Source organism: Leopardus geoffroyi, chromosome A1 (genome assembly GCF_018350155.1).
Source record: "Leopardus geoffroyi isolate Oge1 chromosome A1, O.geoffroyi_Oge1_pat1.0, whole genome shotgun sequence".
In the NCBI taxonomy this organism is placed as follows: domain Eukaryota; kingdom Metazoa; phylum Chordata; class Mammalia; order Carnivora; family Felidae; genus Leopardus; species Leopardus geoffroyi.
In genome coordinates this window covers 106,226,700-106,249,632 of record NC_059326.1, presented here as the reverse complement: position 1 = coordinate 106,249,632, position 22,933 = coordinate 106,226,700, and the positions used below count along the sequence as shown (strand labels likewise).

General features: G+C 40.3%; 1 protein-coding gene and 1 long non-coding RNA gene across 3 annotated transcripts in view; one reads left to right on the top strand and one right to left on the bottom strand.

Moving 5' to 3' along the window:
- The window catches only part of SLC27A6 (solute carrier family 27 member 6), a 75,749-nt gene extending 64,786 nt beyond the window's left edge, over window positions 1–10,963 (bottom strand). Inside the window, exon 1 of the mRNA XM_045487681.1 lies at window positions 9,932–10,963. Coding sequence (XP_045343637.1) covers window positions 9,932–10,412 — 481 coding nt within the window. The 5' untranslated portion in view covers window positions 10,413–10,963. The remainder of the gene's footprint in view (window positions 1–9,931) is intronic.
- Window positions 10,964–11,041: 78 nt separating this feature from the next.
- On the top strand, window positions 11,042–12,762 carry LOC123603162. Of its 2 annotated transcripts, none has more exons than XR_006714765.1 (3): window positions 11,042–11,422; window positions 11,820–11,927; window positions 12,420–12,762. It is a non-coding gene; the product is annotated as an uncharacterized LOC123603162 (long non-coding RNA). The 2 variants fall into 2 exon arrangements; XR_006714764.1 differs by lacking the exon at window positions 12,420–12,762 and adding an exon at window positions 11,974–12,142 and having other exon boundaries at window positions 11,820–11,875.
- Window positions 12,763–22,933: the final 10,171 nt, after the last annotated feature.

The following is a 22,933-nucleotide window of genomic DNA, read 5'->3' as shown; positions in this document are numbered from 1 at the left end:
ATTATGGTTAAATCACAACACGCATCTGGCACCAGGCTTCACCCTTAATGTCCTTGTTTCAACACCAGTGAATGTTGTGTTCTCTGGGTTCTCCTTTGCCTGTGGAGAGGCCACACAGCCTCTACCAAATATCCTCGCAGCAAAGGAACCACCGCTCCCCATGTGACCTGAGGGCCTCCTGGACCTTGCTGTCTGCTCCTGGGGATTTGCCTTTCCCACCAGAGCACTGCCAGGCATTGATCTGCAGAGTTTTCAGACTCTGCACATCCCCTGTTTATAGAGTCTTAATGGAATTTAAACCCTCTCCTTTCTCCTTTTTCGTTTTTTTTGTTCAGTCCCTTGTGGCTGTTTGCACTCTTCCACTTTCTCTCCAGCTACTTTGGGAGGGGGGTGCTCTTCCCATATTCTCCCTGCCATCTTCTTCCTCTCTCTGCAAGCAAAAATAGCTCCCTGCCCTCTGGTTTCTCTCTCCCCCAGTTCACCTCTCTGTACTGTGTACCTGCTGAGTTCTATGGTTCAGGTGGTGCAGATTATTGTGTTAATCCTCAAATCAGTTTTCTAGGTGTGCAGGATGGTTTAGTGTTGATCTGGCTGTATTTCATGGATGAGACACCAAAAAAACCTTCCATGCTGTTCCACCATCTTGGCCCCTCCTCCAGAATTGTTATTCTAACCTGTGTTTGATCATCTCTAAAGTGTATACACTACCTCATAAAAAAATCAATTATAAAAAATAATATTAGGGGCACTGTGTGGCTCAGTAGGTTGAACGTCCAACACTTGACTACAGCTCAGATCATGATCTCACAGTTTATGAGATTGCGCCCCACTTTGGGCTTTGCACTGAGCATGGAACCTGCTTGGGATTCACACTCTCTTGCTCTCTCTGCCCCTCTCACCCCCAAATATGTAAACATTAAAAAAACATATTAAATATTAAATATACCCTGGTCAGAATGTTCAAGTGCATATAGATATGAACATTTCCAATCAAACAATTATATTTTTTTCTAAATTTTTAACAAAATTTTAAAAATAATTACAAGATATATTTGAAGCTGAACTCAGTGTGCTGCATGAAACACCTTTTTTGAAATGTAAATCAGAATCTGATTACCTCAAAAAGCCATCTGTCAGCCACTACTTAATTCTACTACAATTCAATACATTTGGGAAAAAACTCATGATTTAGTTCCTCAAAATCTATCATTCAGATTGATCACAAAGGAACAGCAAGAGACATATGTCAAATGGGACCAGGTTGTTCACAAGTAAAACCTGCAATAATACTAGGGAAACACAGAAAATCATAAGGAGTTCATATGTAGGACGTAGCGAGGAAAACTGGGACTTGAACTTTTCTGAATTAATTTCTATTCCTATAGCAAATCCAAAGAAAAGAAACTGTAAGAGTCCAGAGTTCCACTGAGCATATACAGCATGCTGCAGGTTGCTTTGGTAAGAAGAAGTGAAAAATCACAAGGAATGCTGGCTGGGGGGGAAGAACAAGCCACAAATAAATGAAAAAGATAGGACAAACAAATCATCTAGACTTTCTATTTTCTTTTATTTTAATGACTCTTTCTCACATTTTGAACATATAAGTACAAGTCTCTTAAGTGACTCATTTCATTATCTTAATTTCAAATTGCTCACAGGGAATTGTAAATTAACAGCATAAACTTTTATATGTTCATAATGGTAGGTATGTCTAAATAGGAAAAATAAGTACAAAGAAAGTTAGAGGATGATGAATTCTGGCCTGAAATCTTTGTTGGAATTGTAGAGGCTAAAGAAATACTCAGGGGCATCTGACTGGCTCAGCTGGCTAAATGATCGACTCTTGATTTCAGCTCAGGTCATGATCTCATGGTTCATGGGTTCCAGCCCAGACTCAGGCTTCATGCTGCCAGTGCAGAGCCTGCTTAGGATTCTCTCTCTTCTTCTTTCTCTGCCCCTCCCCTGCTCGCTCTCTCTCTCTCTCTCAAAATAAATAAGTAGACTTTAAATACATATATATGTAGTTTAATATAGATTAATATTTACTAATATTAATATATATACTTATTTAATATATATTTTAAAAATATATATGTAAATAAATATATATTATAAAATATATATATAATAAAAAACAAACACTCAATGTTGTCAAAGAGTCATGATTTTTACAAGAAAAAGGAAGTGAGTAGATTCCTAAGAATTAGAGGAAATAGAATTTCATTTCCTTCATATGTTAACATTAAACTGACTTAGCTGAAACATTTAGAATTCCACAGAACTTTCATCATACAAATTATTTCTTCAGTAGTAGTAGGAAATGTGGGTGAGGATAGTGAAAACTGAAATAAAAATTTAAAAAGTCTTGCAGAAGATAAAATATTATTTTACTTATCATGGCCAATTTATGTTAACAAAATGAAAAGTTTCAGTGTAATTTTGAAAGTAAATTCTAAACATTAAGTCCTGACAGAAAAGAACATTTGTTCAAATGCCTCAAGGAAATTTGCCTGTGTTTTTCATGAAGATTCACTCTTTAGTGAGGTGTGCTACCACTGAAACCCAGAGAACTGTAAACATCTCAAGGTAATGATGTGGACCCTAATCCATACTTGAGCGGACTGTGCCTGGCCCACACACACGGGAGTTGCTGGACACAGATGTGCTTACGGAACTGAGCTCTGCCCATGGGATCCACTGTGGACGCAGGTTTTGACGGAAAACTACCATAAGAAAGTGAGACAGCTGAATATTCTGTGACCTTTAATTAAGTCACCATTATAGGACAAGGCTAAAATGGAGAAGACTTTCAAAGCAATAGGTTCTTTTAAGAAACACTTATTATTGGAGCACATGGGTGGCTCGGTTGGTTAAGCATCTGACTCTTGACTCTTTCAGCTCAGGTCATGATCTCATGATTCATGAGTTCAAATCCTGGTTGTGATTTCACAGTTCAAGCCCCTGTCATGATCTCACGGCTTGTGAGTTTAAGCCCCATGTCAGGACCTGAGCTGACAGCTTGGAGCCTGCTTGGGATTTTCTCTCTCTCCCTGTCTCTCTGCCTTTCCCCTGCTTGTATGCATGCATTCTCTCTCTCTCTCTCTCTCTCTCTCTCTCTCTCTCTCTCAAGAGAAAAAAATAAACTTAAAAAAACACACATTATGTCTCAAGCATGCAAGGCATTTCATTATGTGGTGGTGCAAGCATAAAAACAGGTAAGTTGTGATCTCTGCTTATGATCATGTAGCACTTTTTGTACCAATGAAGTTGTTTCTCGGTCAAGTCTCTTATTCCTATTTCTGATAGTACAAATGCAATTAGTAAAACTTAATATATCACTCTACTATGCCATTAACATGAATTAGGTTATTAAAAGGCTTGCAAAGGAAGAGCTTGTGGCTCTTAATATACTTGAATTCTTAGGTAAGAAGAAAACTTACATGAAATTCAACTACAAACGTTTAGATTGAGCTTTTCACACTCCAAAGCAATAATCACACAGAATCCAAAGTGGAATTATAGACCTCACTTCATGCTTTAACTACCATCCTACTACTTAGGGCAGCTTTTCAGCAGCTTAGAACAGGTTTTTCATAGAAAACATGGGCAGACTCTGGTTTCTAAGAAAGTTGATATTTAGTTGATATCCTAATGAATATTAGTTTATTGATTATCATAATAACCCTAGGAAGGGCACAGAAGCACAAGACTTTCAATTGTGATAACATATTCTTCCCTGAAACGATTTTATTAGCTGCCCTGAATATATGCACATGAGTTTGTAAGGGGGTTTATGTGTTTTCACTCTTGGCTATCCCCACCCATTTTGAGGAAGAGACATCATATTCCTTATGGGTAAAATTGTGCAAAAAAAGAAAAAGTAGAACACTTCATTTGACTTTGTTTCTGGCACATCTCCTATTGCCAATGAAAAATTATTACTCAAGTGGGACCACAACACCACAATATATTTGGCTTACTATTTTTCAATGACAAAGTAGTATAAACCAGTAAATGCATAGAAAAGCTCTCTAGACACAGACTAAACAGTAAGTAGAGGATAAAGTTGTAAAAGGCAATTACAAGGTGGTATTTCTACAAGTTTCGGACCCCATCAGAGTTCTTTTCCACATTCCTCTTTGGTTATAAATGAAGTATCCTCTTTTTCTTGGCCACAGAAGAGCTAACCCATTTGGCTGCTAATTTGTGCCTGACACTCTTCCAGCCCCAGCTGCTGATGACGGGGAAGTGGACATGTTTGCAATGCTACTGGGGAGGACACAATAGATGCTTAAAACCAGTTCACACGGGCCGTGTGCCATGTGCCTGGAACTCCCTCCTGTCAGCCCTCTCCCCAACAATGACAGAGACTCCTACTTCGTATACATGTCTCTGCTCCTCTGCAATTAAAAATAATTATAGCAACCATTTAATGGATAGATACTACAGTCCAGGGACTCTGTTGCGTTCTTTACATTTAATTCACACAAGACCCAGTGATACTCATTGATCATCTGCTATGTGTCAGCAGTCAGTTAATGGCAGAGCTAGGATCCAAGCCCAAGTTTTCCTGGCTCCAAGATGTATACTTCCCCATTTTACCCTGCCACTTCTCTAAGCAGTCACGATGTCCTTTTAAGTAGTTTTTGCTCCTGCCAGTATTCAAACATCATCCCCTTACAGTAAACACGTGTTCAGCAGACAGTGTAAATAAGAACCCCATTGAGTGTCCCCATGATTAGAAAAGAAAGAAAACTACAAATGTATCAGTACTTAGAACACTGTCTTTTTTAGTTAATGAATCATGAAGCCACTGAACCTTCCTATTGAAGTGAGCAATTTTCTTTTGGAATGGAGGTAATCTTTGATGGAGCTGAGTCTAAAATGGAAAAGAACAATGCAAAACAGCCAGTCATTCTACTAAACATTAGCAAAAATATTAAAATGCCCCCCAAATTAAAACCAATATATGTGAAGATAATTATGCACATGGATTAAATGATAAAAGTGTACATGAGCCATGTATCTTATCTGAATATGCATTCCTTTCTCTACAACTTAAAAGGACTTTGTTTTTCTCCTAACTCTTCCTCTTGGTCTTTAAAAAGCAGTTATCTTTATGGCTGATAGTCATTGGGAGAATTACAAAGGCTTGATGACTGGAACAGTCTGAATGAGATGGTTCATGAAAACTAATGAGGCAAACCTGCATGTTACTCTAAGTTTATAGTACTGTTTCTTGGGAACAGGAACACAAAACCCTTCCAAACATGTTGAAACACAAAATACTATTGAATCTAAAGTAAGAGTTCAGGGTAATATTAATATGTATTTTTTAGCTATCCACTGATAATAATTTGTGTATATTCAGAAGGAAGAGTGTACAAAACACACACATGCAAGTAAATCTGAAAACTTGGGGATGCCTAGTGCGTCTAAAAGACTTCATACTTTTGGGAAGTCATGATCCTAACACTTAGCAACATTAATAGAAAATAAAACAACAAAGAAATTCCACGGATATATCTACTGTCAAAATCAGTTACCAGATGAACAGCAGAGGGACAGTTTATTAGCAAAACCATGCAAGTAAATAAAAAGGTATTGAGTGTATATATGTACTTTGGAGTTTTTCATTAGTTCATTCATTCATTCATTCATTCATTCATCCATCTAGACAATAAATATTTGTTGAGCATCTCCTTTGTGCTAAGTTCAGGGAATTTAGTGGTGAACCAAACCAACTTCCTCGGCTCAAAGAGCTTACATCCCCATTCGGCCTAGTCCCCAGAGAGACACAAATAGCAACTAGAACTTTACCACTCCATTGGGTGGCTGTGAATAGCCAGAGCATATGGGAGGCAGGACGGTTTAGTGGAAAAGGTACTGAAAGAAAGTAAGTGGATAGATGAAAGGTGAGAGAGAAGGAAAGGAAAGGGGGAAGGGTGGGGTGGGTGGGGGGGATGGAAAGCAGAAAAGAAAGGAAAAGATGGAGATGGGGGAATGAACAGGAGCACGAGGACAAGGACAAAGGTGTACCCAGCAGGCTTTTGCATCAGAAAATGCAGGCTCTAGTCATATGCTTCTTCTACATATGTGAGCTTCAGCGAAGAGCTTGTACTCTCTAACCTATGCTTTCCCGATCTTTAGAACAAGGCTCCTATGGCTGTGGTGAGAATCACATAAAATAATACATATAAAAACAATTTGTAATTTATTAAGTACTTTAGAAAAGAGAGAGATTATTTATTAGTAGTAGTAGTAGTAAATAGTTCAAAGAATATAATTACACAGACTTTTTAAAGTGATATACAAGCATCCCAACATTTTCCTATTTATTCTAAGCAAAGAGAAAAGCATATAAACATAGACAATCATCTTGGCAACAGCCACTATTACTAATATCAAAGTTGAGATATTGTGAGGAAAGGACTAGGTTTAATCCAAGCCTATTTTTCAGTAAGCACTGACATTTTCCAGGGAAATCTCAAATGCCATTTGACACTTCTTCAAAACTACAGAGTACACACAGGAAACTTCCTAGTAAGTATTTTTGAAACTTTATACTGTGAGAGAATGAAATACAAGTTTTAAAACCATTTAAATTGTTTCTAGTTATCTGTGTATGAACTACCTGGTGTTTTAATATTGGCAACTTTTATTTTACTATTTTTATATAACTGGAATGCGTATTTTTTCCTAGTAGTATCACCAGGGGACTGACAGCCTCAGAAACAATTAGGTTCTACAGTCCAGCACTGTCTTATATAGGAGACCAGGTTGGGAATGTCTGCTCTTTTTTTTTTTAATTTTTTTTTTCAACGTTTATTTATTTTTGGGACAGAGAGAGACAGAGCATGAACGGGGGAGGGGCAGAGAGAGGGAGACACAGAATCGGAAACAGGCTCCAGGCTCTGAGCCATCAGCCCAGAGCCCGACGCGGGGCTTGAATTCACGGACCACGAGATCGTGACCTGGCTGAAGTCGGACGCTTAACCGACTGCGCCACCCAGGCGCCCCGGGAATGTCTGCTCTTAAACCTGAGTTGTGTCAACCTGGACACCCTCAATCAATTTCTTCCCTTCGATTTCCAATATATAACTCTGTACCTGCCTCTCAGAGTCACTGGGAATATCTTTTACATAGTCAGCCTTGAGTAAAAGGCAACTGTTAACATTTTTGTTAATGCCACTAACAATTTGCCTGGTAGATTAGTTGCTATCTTCTCCTTTTGACTTGTTCATGGAGACAGAATTATAAGACATTATCTGGCCTACCTGTAAAACCTGTTTGAAATCGATTCTAGATAACTTCTGGAAAATAAAGTGTTGTTAAAACATACCAAAGTAAGGTGTTTGGGGTCCTATGCCAAACCACACACTAGCCTTTCTTATAGCTAACACCAGATTAGATGGTAGCAGCAAAATCCAAACAAGTTTCCTTATTAAAGGCCTCAGATGACTTAATAATGATAATAGTAACAATTATTTCAATTCACTAAGGCTTCACTTGGTACATACCAGGTATTCAGCTAGCCAATTTACATAAGGTCTATCATTTAATTTCAGAATTACACTGTGAAATGGATGGTATTGTCACCATTTGCAAGTAAGTAAAATGAGAGGGAGCGCAGCAGATCATCTTATCCTTAATGTCTGGCTTATCTCCATCTAAACCATCTGATTGTTCTTTCCACCTCAATACAGTTTCCCTGGGGATATAATGGTTTAATGGTACCTCTCCATCAGAAACATTCCATGAGATTCTAAGAGCTCTAACATTTAAGGCTCTAAAAACCATATGTATATGTTTAACTCAAGATGCCAAAAATACAGAATTTCTTGTATTTCAGGCTAAGAGCTTCAAATATAGAATGGTGCTTGTGATATAAGCCACATCTTAACAACAACAAAAAAAATCTAGTATTTAAATGAAACGGAATTGTCCCATAGCCGAAAAACTTATGTACTTTATATATTTTAAAGATATGCTGAAAAGAACTGTTAAAAAGATTTAAGGTTGATTTCTCCACCTATCTACTCCTAAGCAAATTGACTGCTGTTGGCTTCAAACTCCAGCATCTCAAATAGGCTTTTATATACCAAAACTTACTGTTGGTGTTAAAAACAAGGAAACAATGCAATTAAGTTACTGGCAAGGAAAGCAAAACTCTGGCACAAGTAACACTGCAAAATTAATTGGTCCTAATTAGGCAGTCACTCAGCAAAGAGCAAAGTTGGAATGTCTATGTTGAAAGGTAACAAGCCCCATACATTTTGAGAGGAATCCCTCAGGAGACTGGCTGTAGGATGTTTCTCAGGTTGGCTTGAAAAATATGGCTACAGAAACCTTTTCAGGGACACTCTGGCCCTCTTTGTTTGCTCTTGTCAAAGGAATTTATGGCTTTATCGAATTTCAGCACAATTTAATTTTGATTTGTTCTAGAAACTGTGACCTAAATTGGATTTAGGGATCTAATTGGATTGAGCAATAATAGGGGCAATGGAATAAAATGTTAAAATATATCCAAAGAAGAACTATGATATTTTTTTTCTGCTTCATTCACATTCATTCACACTTGCCCCATTCACCATGATATCAAAATTCTGTATGACTTATTTATCCTGCTTATGGTCAGAGTTCAGAGAAAGTTCATCATGCTAGTTAAACTTGAACAAATGAACAACAAATGAACAAAAAATACACAGGAGAGACTATGCAGCCTCTCCACTCCTTTAGATTAAACAAGACAAAATCAATGCTTGAGAGTAAACATTTTGCTACTTTTTCAGGTCCTAAGTTGAGCTGGAAGGACAATGGGAGCAAGGAGAAATCAGTCTTGAGTAACCTTTGTACTATATATCGCCTAACCCATTATTGTGTGATGTGCAATAATGATACAAGAAAGGTTACTAGTGAAGTTCTACACCTTCAAGATCACTTACATATCAATGTAGATAATTTTTCCAGACTGCTCTGTGAATCTAAAAACTCTGCACGAGTTGTCAGTATGCATCTATTCATCTAAAATACTTAAATACTTTAGCTAAGGTCCTTGCCATGGAGCCTCTTCATCCTCTACTTTCCTGGCTTCATGCAAGAAGAATATACATAAACCCATTACATTATACCAAGTATCACTTGTCATACTTCAATTCCACTTGGTGGTGCAACTCAACTTCCCAGGTTCTTTGTTAATGAGGTATTCAACCAAAAGCTTTTCTTTGCAGTTCTGTGTATGTGTATCCAAAGCCTAACCCAAGGGAGGAGGGAGAGAAGACTAGAACATAATGGATGCGAAGAAAAAAAATGCAGAGATGGGGGAGAGCAAGAAGCCTAGACTCCGCCAAGAGCCCGCCCACTGGCTGGGAGATGGGAGCCTAACCTTGCTATGCAAGTCCCAGCTTGCAGGGATGGCAAAATAAGAGCAGACACGAAGATAAGAATTCATGCAATTCAGATTCATTTGCTCTTCAAATGTAGTCAACCTTCACATTGTTACTGCTAGAGGCAGGTAGGTATTCCACAATGAAATGAAAGTAACTTTCCTACTCATCAAATAATTTTGTCAGATCTGACAAAACTAGACCTTACCGAATTCTATCTCTCTGTGTTCTTGCATTCATGGAAGATACCAATAACTGTAAAACTGCCCCTCTTTCAAAATAGTAAGAAGCAGAGATTTCAGAAAAGTTTTCTGAACCTTTCCTGTTGGTTACTAATCTACAAAAGGGTAAGTGATTGAAACAGAACAGGGGATATTAAACCAGCAGTCACAGAACTGTAAAACTATTTTGTAGCCATACTATGCACACTTCATCACACACCCGAAGTATTAGTTGTGAAGTGTTGTAACCAACAGGGGCCAGGGAGCGATGACAGGCAGGGTTGCCTTTTGCCCATGGAGACCTCACCCGGACGGGCTTTTTACCTGCACCCACCACGAGGGCCCTGGGCTCACAGCTGCGGATGCAATGCAGAAGGGAGTTGGAGACAATGTTGGAATTGAGGAAGGCCACCACGCAGCCCAGCTTGGCCAGGCCGAACCACACATGGACGAAGTCAGGCTCGTTGCTCATCAGCAGAGCCACGGTGTCCCCCCTTTTCAGCGTGGAATGGTTCAGGAACACGTGAGCCACTCTGCTACTCCTTTTGTCCACATCCTGGTAAGTGTAGATGTCTCCCTCATAGATGATGAAAGGTTTCTGGGGCTGCTTCTTGGCAAGACTCAGGAATTTATCCAGGACAGTGAACAGCTCCCCTTTCAGCACGTACATCTCCAGCCGAATTCCATAGCGTACCACCTTCAGCAGGTACCAGAAGTCATCCCAGAAATAAGGGAACACCAGTTTCTGCACAAAATGCAGGAAGCCTATTCCAGCCGCTAGTCCTGTTAACCATGGCAGGAGCATGGGGGCAACCGGAACAGAGAGTAGCTTGTGATCCCAGCCCTTCTTTTCAAATGCAGCTTTCCGCAGAGACCACGGCTACTCAGAGCTGAGGGCTGGCACCTGCAGCTTGAGTCAGCCTTTCTGGGAGGAAGAGGGTGATCTTGAGAAACAGAACCAGAAGTGTGCACGGAAGAAATCGCCCCGAGGGATGCCGGAGATAAGGCTTAGGTCATCACCTATCAGGGGCCTCACAATCTAGGAGTCCAATTCGCAAGCCCCGACGGCTGTCCGCGCCCTGCGGGGTTCTCTGGCCCTCTCAGCCCTCTCGCGGCAGGCTGGCTCAACCCCCGACGGCTTTGCGGCCCTGAGCCAACCCCACCACCCTCAGGAGAACTATGTCCAGGAGCAGACGTTCTTCTGCTGGGTGTGGGCTTTCGGGCGGCTGCAACTTGGACGCTGAATTCGAGCCTGGAGAAGCTGGAGTTGGCGAGGGCTGACAAGCGCAGCCGCTGCGGGTCTTAACCCGCCAGAAACCGCGCAGGGTCTCAGGGCCACGCCTCTGCCGGGGATGCCCCCAAGTCAGGTGGGATCCAGGCCCGAGCCCCGCCCCTGTTCCGCCCCGCGCCCCCGCCCCGCGCCCAGGAGCTCCCCCCTCCCCTCCGGGGGTACAGACACACTGGGTCCCCGCGAACTGCTCCGGGTGGCCACCATCTCCCCACCTGGTGCTCTTGGGCTGGTGTATCTCTGCTCGGAACCGCGGCCGTGTCGTCCGCCTGCAGCCCGTCTCCAGGCTCCCGGCCAGCCCCTGCTCGGGGCGCCGCCGCTGGGACGGCTCGGGCTCCGTCGCCGCCTCCTCTCCGGGCGCGCGTCCCGCCGCCCCGGCTAGTGTGCCGCTCGACCCGGGCCCGGGGCTCTGGCCGGGAAAGGACGGTCCCCGAATGCAGGGAAAGCCGGGGATCCTGGAAGTCGTGGCTAGAGTCAAGGGCAACCAGGCTGCTGGAATTGGGTCGAGAGAGTTCATTCACTAAACAGTAAGACCTAAAATCGCTGGAGAGGCGATTGGAAGAATTAAAAAAAAAAAAAAAAAAAAAAAAAAAAAAAGTCCCGACAGAGCGAAAACGACAAAAAAAAAATATATATATATATATATATGAATTGGTCAGATCAAGGAATATTTGAACTCTTTCTTCAGAAAACACAAAATTGGGTTGTTGTTCTACAAAATACTTTTGAAAACTTAAAGTTTGGTATTGACATGTATGTTGAAATTCTATCCTTAGAGTGCCTAGTCATTGCTCTTTACAAAATGTTCCAAAATTACTGATTGATGTGGAAACTTAAGTCCATATCTACATCCATATTTCTTTTTAGGTGAAAAATACTATTCTCTGTCCTTAACAATAACTGTTTTTTAAATCCCCCATTTAGATCGGGACCTTGAACTAAGAATTCCCAAAATGGGAGAGGAGATGGTGAAGAAACAAGTAATTGCAAAGAATTATAAAATTTTCTGCAATGATGAAATTTTAACTGAAGGTAAAAAACTGAGGGGCATTTAGTTACACTTTTTTTTTTCTTGCAGACACCGTCATCCCAGGCCCCTGCTTTTAAGGAGTGTGAATAAATGGTTAATTGTACATAATGAAACCATTAAGCATTGCCTCACATTTCCCTCTTTCTTCTCTTATGTTCTGCAGCTGGGTTCTAGCTAACCTCAGATTTCCTAATAAAGAAAAACCTGGTAACTCCAAGGCTGACTCTGGTTTATCAATCTGTAAATGATTACTTTGAAATCACAGCGAAGAGCCCAGGAGAAAGACAGGCTCTTTGATCTTTTTTGCGCAGATGAAGAAAATGCTTTCTCAGTTTATTCAGAAGGGATGGTCTTTTCAATTCAAAAACATCTTTTCAGTTAAAAAAAAAGTGTTAGTATCAAGCAGTTTACAACTTGAAAAGTCAGTTTATGACTTGAAAAGTCAGTTTATGACTTGAAAAGCACCTTTGAAATTGGATCCTTTGCTCTCCTAGCTGTAATCTGATTCAGTCACCTGGAAAAACAACTTTCAAAGCAGATCCAGGAAGACTATGGAGAAAGCAGACCATGCAGACCGTGAGCAGTGGGTTTCAGCTTTTGGATTTCCACTACAAGTAAAATCTGTCCTCCTCTAGTGGGAACAGAACAACTAAGGAGACACAGGTTTGCCATCCTTTAATTTGTTAAATTAAACACATTAAGCACACGTTAAAACAATTACCTGCTACTGTCACCATTGTTTTATAAAGGGAAGGATTTATTTCAACATTAAAAGCCAAGAAAGGAATACTATTATAATAAAGGACAGTCTTTTAAAATAAATAAAATTAACTTCATGAAAAACTCGTTGGGTTACACTTATTTTTCTCATCATTTTTTTGAATGTTCACTTATTTTGAGAGAGAGTGAGCGAATGGGGGAGGGACAGAGAGAGAGGGAGACAGAGAATCCCTAGCTGTCTCCTCAGGGTCAGCACAGAGTGCGACCCAGAGATCATGACCTGAGCTGAAATCAAGAGTTGGATGCTTAACCGATTGAGCCACCCAGGTGCCCCTTTGTTTTGTTTTTATTTATTTATTTATTTTTATTTTATTTTTTTAATTTTTTTTTTCAACGTTTATTTATTTTTTGGGACAGAGAGAGACAGAGCATGAACGGGGGAGGGGCAGAGAGAGAGGGAGACACAGAATCGGAAACAGGCTCCAGGCTCTGAGCCATCAGCCCAGAGCCTGGCGGGGCTCAAACTCACGGACCGCGAGATCGTGACCTGGCTGAAGTCGGACGCTTAACCGACTGCGCCACCCAGGCGCCCCTTGTTTTGTTTTTAAAGTAGGCTCCACACCCAGCCTGGGGCTTGACCTCAAGACCTGAGATCAAGACCTGAGCTGAGATCAAGAGTCAGACACTTAATCAACTGAACTACCCAGGTGCCCCTCACATCATGTTTAACATCACCCCAAGGCATGGAGATAGATTTTTATCAGCTACAGATATAAGTGAGTCAAGAAAATATTTGGCACCATGAATATGAGACACTTCGATTTATTAGGAGAGCTACAAGCTACGTTGCCAAAATTTATATGGGCCAAGAACAATTCCTCACCTGAAATCTCACCATAAAAGAGTCAATGAAAATATTGGGACAGCTAAGCAGTATTGTATGTACTCTTAAATCAGCCCATGTGTCTGTTCCTGTTTTTTTTTTTTCCATAAATTTGGTATTCACTTTCAGAAAGAACCAAAGACAGCTCAGTAAAATATATATAATTATTTATTACAGTTGCTAATTATTGCAAAATGGGGGTAAGACACTAAGAATAACTGCAAGTGAGTAAATTTATTGTTAAATTAAAATAAAAACAAACACATGGGAAGAGTCTAGACGTTTCTGTTACTATTACTTTTGATTAGGGACAATGCAGTATTTCTCAGGTTCCCTTTTATGGAATATAGAAATTTAATTGCTTTTAATGTTATCTGAAAATAAATATTGTGACTAAATGCAAGTCAATGCAAATAAATCCCCTTCCTTTATTTCCAGTGTATATATGATCTCCTCTCCCCAATTCCCATTTCTGGTTTGACTTTCCCCTCTAACCTGCTCCCAGTCCCTTCTGTTGCAGATTGTTTAGGCAGCAGATAGAAGTAAAACGGAACAAAAAGCATCATATGGTAGACACGGAGTCATCTTATGCCCCTAGGATTTTACCACTGTAACTTAAGAATTCTGACTTTGTGTAGACAAATTACTTGCGTCTGTAAGTATTCTGACAAAATTCTACAGCAGTCATATTTTGGATTATAGGAGGTTTGGGGAAGGCAGAGGTTTAGAAAGTCAAAAATCCGCAAAAGGTGTTTGCAATGGGCCAGGAAGCTGAGTTCCTTGACTGTAGCAGAGCTTGAGGAGGTGGGTGGGAGTGGGGTGGAATGTGTGAGGGAGACGGATTGGTAAAACAAGGTAGGGAAGGGTGAATGTAAGACTTCCACTTAACACTTCCATACAGGAAGGGGGTCTCGCTCAGGTTTTACTCACTGTCTTCGTCTCTCATCATAGCTTGATTTTAATGGGAAGCCTCACTCTTCCTACCGTCAGTTGCTTTGTTTGTGTTAATGAGCCATCATTGCCCACAAGATTATTCCCCACAAGAACTCATGAAGCCAATTCAACATTAAAGATGAGAAGTGGGTTAGAAGGTTGGGTGGTATTAACATTACCATATGTCTGAGACACATCAAACACTTCTTGAAATATAAAATTTTTACAGCACCAAATAAGTGATCCTATAATAACAGTCTGGGCAGCAATTCTCAAGCAAATTAAATGTTTAACTATCATTTTTGCCACAGACTACAAACCATGCCTAGAAACTTCTGCCAATCACCATCCTGCCAAGAAGATATTTTACACATGTATTTTATTCATGCACTTTAGAAACAGTTTTCTTATATCTAAGTATGTCTGTTTACGGCAACTTTCCCTTCCTCAGTGTTGGTGAAATATACCATTTGGGAAGGACATTTATGCAGAGTTTTGTATGTTTATTCTGAATCTTCAGGGTAGCTTCATTTCCATTTAATAAGCCACCTACATGGAGGCAGGTCATTTGGTCATTAGTGACATAAATCAAAGAAATTCTTTGGCAACTTTTATTAGGAATTAACAATGTTCCAAATATCACAGTGAGTTCTTCCATGGCCCCCACTTTTGCAAATCCCATAGGGTCTAAGATTTAGTCTCAAAGCTCTGGGAGGGGACAGTGGGAATTCTGAGATTCAGCATGAATATTTCATTTCTTGGCACATCCTGGAAATTTACAACACTTCAAATTAAATATTTTTCCAATGGCTTAATTATAATAATTATTTCTCCCTGGGTAGACAGGTGGTCCAGTGCTGGTGGGCGGGTGCTCCAGACCTGGCACTACTCTGCCAACTTCAACTCATGCCTTCTATTTAGGGGGGTCAGGGCAGCTGCTCCAGCTCTTGCCTGCTCCCAAGAGGGGGAAGGGATAGGGACTGAAGGAGTCACCTCATTTAGTGTCTTGTTGTTTTATTTTATTTTTTAGCTTTTTATCAAATAAAATTTGCAAAGACGCATAAAAGTAGAAATAATATAATAATAATACCCCCTACCATATAGTCATCACCTAGAGTTCGTGATGGCTAACATTCTGGCCAGTTTGTTTAAACTATTTTTTTCTGAAGCATTTTAATCGCAGACAACATAGTATTTCTATCTTAAATATCTAGGGACATCTCTGAAAGAAGGACATTTCCCTACCTCATCACCATATCATGATCACATGTGATAAGATTAACAATAATTCTTTAATACCATCTCATACTTAGTCCATATTTAATTGCTTCCAAAATGTCTTTGGGAATTGGTTGGTCTAAAACCAGAATCAATTCAAGCTCTGAAGTCTAAATTCTCTTTTAATCTAGAAGAGTCCTTATCACAAACTCTTTATCTTTTCCCCAGAAATTTCCTTTTTAAAGACAATAGACCAGTGGTTGTGGAGAGTGTCCCACCTTCCGCTTTGATCTGACTGTTCCCCCATGTCCCCTTTAAAATGTTCCTCTGTCCCCCATATTTCAAGTAAACTGAGAATTAGACCTATAGACTTAGACTCCAGTCAAGCACTTTTGGCAAGAATACTTCATAGGAGAATCTATGTATTTTATGCTGTATTACATCAAGATAAACATGATATCTAGTTGCTGTGAATCAGACTGCTCATCACTGTTGATGATGAAATGCACCTTACTGTATACACTGATGTCCATCTTGCCTTTTCCACCTAATGTACTCTGGTGACCCCAATCTATCATTATGCAGACATTCTCCTCACTTCCTTTTATGGTTGTATATACTCCATCATGTGATGATATCATAACTTATTCAACTTGCTCTCCACTGATGGGCTTGTTTTTAATCTTTTGCCATTATGAATAGTGTTATAAGTAATGAATCTATGCACATGGTATATATTTTTCCCAATGTAATTTTGGGATAGCTTCCTAGAAATGGGATTTATTGCTGAGTCCAAGAGAAAACAGATGTATTATTTTTCTGGATACTTTCATTTTGCCCTCCACTGGTTCAGGTTTCACAGAGAAGGAAAAGCAGATCCAGAGAAGCTGCGTAGGCATAGCCTCGCAGGGCATTCATCATCTGCAATAATTTGTAAAATTAACTTATGACTCTTCTGGAAACAGAATTTACTTCATTTTTATTTTTGTTTCTAAATATACTTAGATTTTGAGCTTGTCATTCCTAAACAAAGTAGCATTCAGAAATTTATGATAAAAGGAATAAGATATTAAAATCTTCACATATTTCTGTGATAACCCTCACATGATTTTTTTAATCAATTGGATCAAAAATTGAAACTATTTGCTCTTTAAAAACTTTAAGTATTTTCCTTCTCATTCTTGATTACATGAATATTTGTGAAGATACCTTATCTATCAGATTCTGGAAGTTAACATTAGCATTTAGTTTATGAAGAAGAATCATTCTTTCCAACACGTTAATACTTTATTGGAGGGGCTCCAGATTGACTCAGACGGTTAAGTGTCCGACTTCAGCTCAGGTCATGACCTCACAGTTAGTGAGTTCGAGCCCCATGTCGAGCCTGGAGCCTGCTTTGGATTCTCTGTCTCCCTCTCTCTCTCTCTGCCCCTCCTACACTGGTGCTCTCTCTCTCTCTCTCTCTCTCTCTCTCTCTCCCTCTCTCCCTCTTTCTCTCTCTAAAAAAGAAATAAACAAACATTAAAAAATTAAAAATTAAAAAGTTGAGAAAAATACTTCATTGGATGAACTAGATGATGCCCTCAAAGGTCCTGCCCCTTCACACCTCAGACCTAAAACAAGTTCAGGCAACTCAGCCTTAATATTATTCAAGCCTGAAACCACAGGTGACACCTTTTAATCATATATTCATATGATTCAAAATTCCTATTGCACAATAATTCATGTGAACACTATCTGTGCCCTACATCTCTATCTCATTATCATGATGCAGATAAAGAAGAGTTCTAAGAAAAAAAAATTTCTAAGAACTATTTTTTTAATAAAAATTCATGAGATCAAACCCAGTAAATATCACCTTTCCAGATGTTTTGAACATTAAAGTTGATATTTTGATACTAAAACAATATTCATTAATTGTATCTATATGGTCACTACCTATACTAAATTAGCCAACATTTAAATGAAAGTATTTGTTACATCTTTTGGGTTTTTTTTGTTGTTAATTTATTATTATTTCCTGTTTATTTCACTAGTTTGCAAGTGCTTATTGCTACAAGAACATATTTCTGTTTACTTGGCTTAGCAGCAGGCAAGGAACCATCACATTCACACACTGAATTAGTCCAGTATGGGTTTGGTAGGCTGGTGACACTTGGGTTGGAAGTTAAATTTCCAACATATCTGTACTTACTGGATTTACACACAAAGTACTTTGTCTGAAATATCTTGTGTAATGAGGTTGAGATGTCAAAACATTAATGTCCTAAAAAGAAAGGCAGCAATGGAATTGAGTGAGTGTTTGCTCCAACAAACCTGTATCTTTGGACTTGGGTACTCCTTATTCCAATCCTATTTACTAGAAGCTGCAGAAGTTGAGGTACCACCTGATGACTCAAACTAGAGAATTTAAACTGGCCATCTAACCAGTATAGCCCTTGATTTCCTTGACTGGGAAGAATTAAATTGGATCTAACACTTTGCTGACAGCAAGCAAACAATCGAGAAAGAAAGAAAGAAAGAAAGAAAGAAAGAAAGAAAGAAAGAAAGAAAGAGGGAGGGAGGAAGGTAAGAAGGATGGAAGGAAGGAAGGACGGGAGGGAGGGAGGGAGGGAGGGAAAGAAGGAAGGAAGAAAGGAAGGAAGGGAAGAAGGATGGAAGGAAGGAAGGGAAGGAGGAAGGGAGGGAAAGAAGGAAGGAAGAAGGGAAGGAGGGGAAGGGCGAAGGAAAGGTTGAATCAGATATTTATATTGCAGTGACTGTTCATGGGTGGTACATGTATTGCAGTTTCATCTATAGCATGAGTATACTCATGTATCCCCTGGACTGGCCCTCTGGAATGTGAAAAGCTATCCCAGAGAAGGACCATAATAGTTTACTTTTATTCCTCAGGCCTGCACCTTCCCTTCCCTTTCATTGCCTATGACTGCCTTCCCTATTCTCCACACACAATCTACAACCCACACTCTGAGTTTTTCATAGTAAGAAGAGAAATAACAAGGAAGCTAATTGAGAAAGGAAAGTGGAAAACCTCCAAGGTGGGTCCTCCCCTTATGTACTGTCTCACCAGCAAGATGCACTGTCAGTCTCCCAATGAAGCTTTCACCTGTCAGAGTTCCCCATCCTTCTCTTCACTGGACTTCTAATGCAGATTTTGCAAGGAACTGCCAAGATAGTCATCTTTTGCATAAAGCAGAGTGAAAATCCCTAATGTTTAACTAAACCTTAGGGAAACTGATTGCAACTGATAGCAAATGAGAGAAACCAACTAACGCCATGCAGATTTAAACAGAAAAGGAAGGAGGGAGTTTGGGAAGATGGCAGTGCAGGAGGACGCTGGGCTCACCGCGACCTGCTGATCACTTAGTTTCCACCCACACGTGCCTAAATAACCCAGAAAAACCTCCAGAAGACTAGCAGAATGGATTCTCTGGAGCCAAGCGCAGAGAGAGGCCCATGGAAGAGGGTAGGAAGGGCGGCGAGGCGGTGCACGCTCCACGGACTGGCAGGAGGGAGCCCGGGCGGAGGGGCATCCCGCCGGCAAAGCAAAGCCCCCGAGTCTGGCTTGCAAAAGCGGAGGGGCCAGATGGAGTGTGTTCTGACAGCAAGCGGGACTTGACATCTGGAAGGTTATAAGTTAACAGCTCTGCTCGGAGAGCGGGAGGGCTGGAGGACAATGGGAGGGAGAGTTGGAGAGTTTTTGAGCCCCGGACAACAGAGCTCAGCTTGGTGGGGAACAAAGGCGCTCGCCAGCATCATCTCCCTCGCCCATCCCCCAGCCAAAATCCCAAAGGGAACCAGTTCCTGTCAGGGAACTTGCTTGCACCATGCAAACACCCATCGCTGTGCTTCTGCGGATCCATCCCTCCGTCGGCGGGTCTGACTCCCTCCTGGTGCCTCAGGGCCCCTCCCGAAGCGGATCACCAAAGGAAAAGCGAGCTAAGCCTGCCCCTCCTGCCCCTGTGCACCTTGCTGATCCACCCCAGCTAATACCCCAGATCCCCAGCAGCACAAACCTGGCAGGGTGCAAGTAGCCCAGACGGGCCACGCCACCCCACAGTGAATCCCGCCCCTAGGAGAGGGGAAGAGAAGGCACACACCAGTCTGACTGTGGCCCCAGCAGTGGGCTGGGGGCTGACGTCAGGTCTGACTGCAACTCCACCCACCAACAAAAGTTATTCAAGACATCACAGGGGAAGTGCCCCGCAGTCCCGCACCACCCCAGGGACTATCCAAAATGATGAAACAGAAGAATTCCCCTCAGAAAAACGTCCAGGAAATAACAACAGCTAACGAACTGATCAAAAAGGATTTAAACAATATAACAGAAAGTGAATTTAGAATAATAGTCATAAAAATAATCGCTGGGCTTGAAAACAGTATAGAGGACAGCAGAGAATCTCTTGCTACAGAGATCAAGGGACTAAGGAACAGCCAGGAGGAGCTAAAAAATGCTATTAATGAGCTACAAAATAAAATGGAGATGACCACAGCTTGGATTGAAAAGGCAGAGGAGAGAATAGGTGAACTAGAAGATAAAATTATGGAAAAAGAAGAAGCTGAGAAAAAGAGAGATAAAAAAATCCAGGAGTATGAGGGGAAAATGAGAGAATAAGTGATGCACTAAAGAGAAATAATCTACGCATAATTGGTATTCCAGAGGAGGAAGAGAGAGGGAAAGGTGCTGAAGGTGTACTTGAAGAAATAATAGCTGAGAACTTCCCTGATCTGGGTAAGGAAAAAAGAATTGAAATCCAAGAGGCACAGAGAACTCTGATCTTCTGCACGACATATCATAGTGAAATTGGCAAAATACAAGGATAAAAAGAGAATTCTGAAAGCACCTAGGGATAAACGTGCTCTTAACATATAAAGGGAGACCGATAAGACTCGTGACGGATCTCTCTACTGAAACTTGGCAAGCCAGAAAGGAATGGCAGGAAATCTTCAATGTGATGAACAGAAAAAATATGCAGCCGAGAATCGTTTACCAGCAAGTCTGTCACTTAGAATAGAAGAAGAGATAAAGGTCTTCCCAAACAAACAAAAACTGAAGGAATTCATCAGCACTAAACCAGCCCTACAAGATATCCCAAGGGGGATCCTGTGAGACAAAGTACCAGAGACATCGCTACAAGCATGAAATCTATGCACATCACAATGACTCTAAACCCATATCTTTCTATAATAACGCTGAACGTAAATGGACTCAATGCGCCAACCAAAAGACATAGGGTAACAGAATGGATAAAAAAACAAGACCCATCTATTTGCTGTCTACAAGAGACTAATTTTAGACCTGAGGACACCTTCAGATTGAAAGTGAGGGGATGGAGAACTATTTATCATGCTACTGGAAGTCAAAAGAAAGCTGGAGTAGCCATACTTATATCAGACAAACTAGACTTTAAATTAAAGGCTGTAACAAGAGATGAAGAAGGACATTATATAATAGTTACAGGGTCTATCCATCAGGAAGAGCTAACAATTATAAATGTCTATGCGCCAAATACCGGAGCCCCCGAATATATAAAACAATTACAAACATAAGCAACCTTATTGATAAGAATGTGATAATTGCAGGGGACTTTAATACCCCACTTACAGAAATGGATAGATCATCTAGACACACGGTGAATAAAGAAACAAGGGCCCTGAATGATACATTGGATCAGATGGACTTGACAGATACATTTAGAACTCTGCATCCCAAAACAACAGAATACACTTTCTTCTCGAGTGCACATGGAACATTCTCCAAGATAGATCACATACTGGGTCACAAAACAGCCCTCAACCAGAATTGAGATCATACCGTGCATGCTTTCAGACCACAATGCTATGAAGCTTGAAATCAACCACAGGAAAAAGTCTGGAAAACCTCCAAAAGCATGGAGGTTAAAGAACACCCTACTAAAGAATGAATGGGTCAACCAGGCAATTAGAGAAGAAATTAAAAAATATATGGAAACAAATGAAAATGAAACTACAACAATCCAAATGCTTTGGGATGCAGCGAAGGCAGTCCTGAGAGGAAAATACATTGCAATCCAGGCCTATCTCAACAAACAAGAAAAATCCCAAATACAAAATCTAACAGCACACCTAAAGGAAATAGAAGCAGAACAACAAAGACACCCTAAGCCCAGTAGAAGAAGAAAAATAATAAAGATCAGAGCAGAAATAAACAATATAGAATCTAAAAAAACTGTAGAGCAGATCAACGAAACCAAGAGCTGTTTTTTTGAAAAAATAAACAAAATTGACAAACCTCTAGCCAGGCTTCTCAAAAAGAAAAGGGAGATGACCCAAAAAGATAAAATCATGAATGAAAATGGAATTATTACAACCAATCCCTCAAAAATACAAGCAATTATCAGGGAATACTATGAAAAATTATATGCCAACAAACTGGACAACCTGGAAGAAATGGACAAATTCCTGAACACCCACACTCTTCCAAAACTCAATCAGGAGGAAATAGAAAGCTTGAACAGACCCATAACCAGCGAAGAAATTGAATCGGTTATCAAAAATCTCCCAACAAATAAGAGTCCAGGACCAGATGGCTTCCCAGGGGAGTTCTACCAGACGTTTAAAGCAGAGATAATACCTATCCTTCTCAAGCTATTCCAAAAAATAGAAAGCGAAGGAAAACTTCCAGACTCATTCTATGAAGCCAGTATTACTTTGATTCCTAAACCAGACAGAGACCCAGTAAAAAAAGAACTACAGGCCAATATCCCTGATGAATATGGATGCAAAAATTCTCAATAAGATACTAGCAAATCGAATTCAATAGCATATAAAAAGAATTATTCACCATGATCAAGTGGGATTCATTCCTGGGATGCAGGGCTGGTTCAACATTCACAAATCAATCAACATGATACATAAAAGAGAAGATAAGAATCATATGATCCTGTCAATTGATGCAGAAAAAGCATTTGACAAAATTCAGCATTCTTTCTTAATAAAAACCCTTGAGAAAGTCGGGATAGAAAGAACATACTTAAAGATCATAAAGGCCATTTATGAAAAGCCCACAGCTAACATCATCCCTAATGGGGAAAATCTGAGACCTTTTTCCCTGAGATCAGGAACACGACAGGAATGTCCACTCTCACCGCTGTTGTTTAACATAGTGTTGGAAGTTCTAGCATCAGCAATCAGACAACAAAAGGAAATCAAAGGCATCAAAATTGGCAAAGATGAAGTCAAGCTTTCACTTTTTGCAGATGACATGATACTATA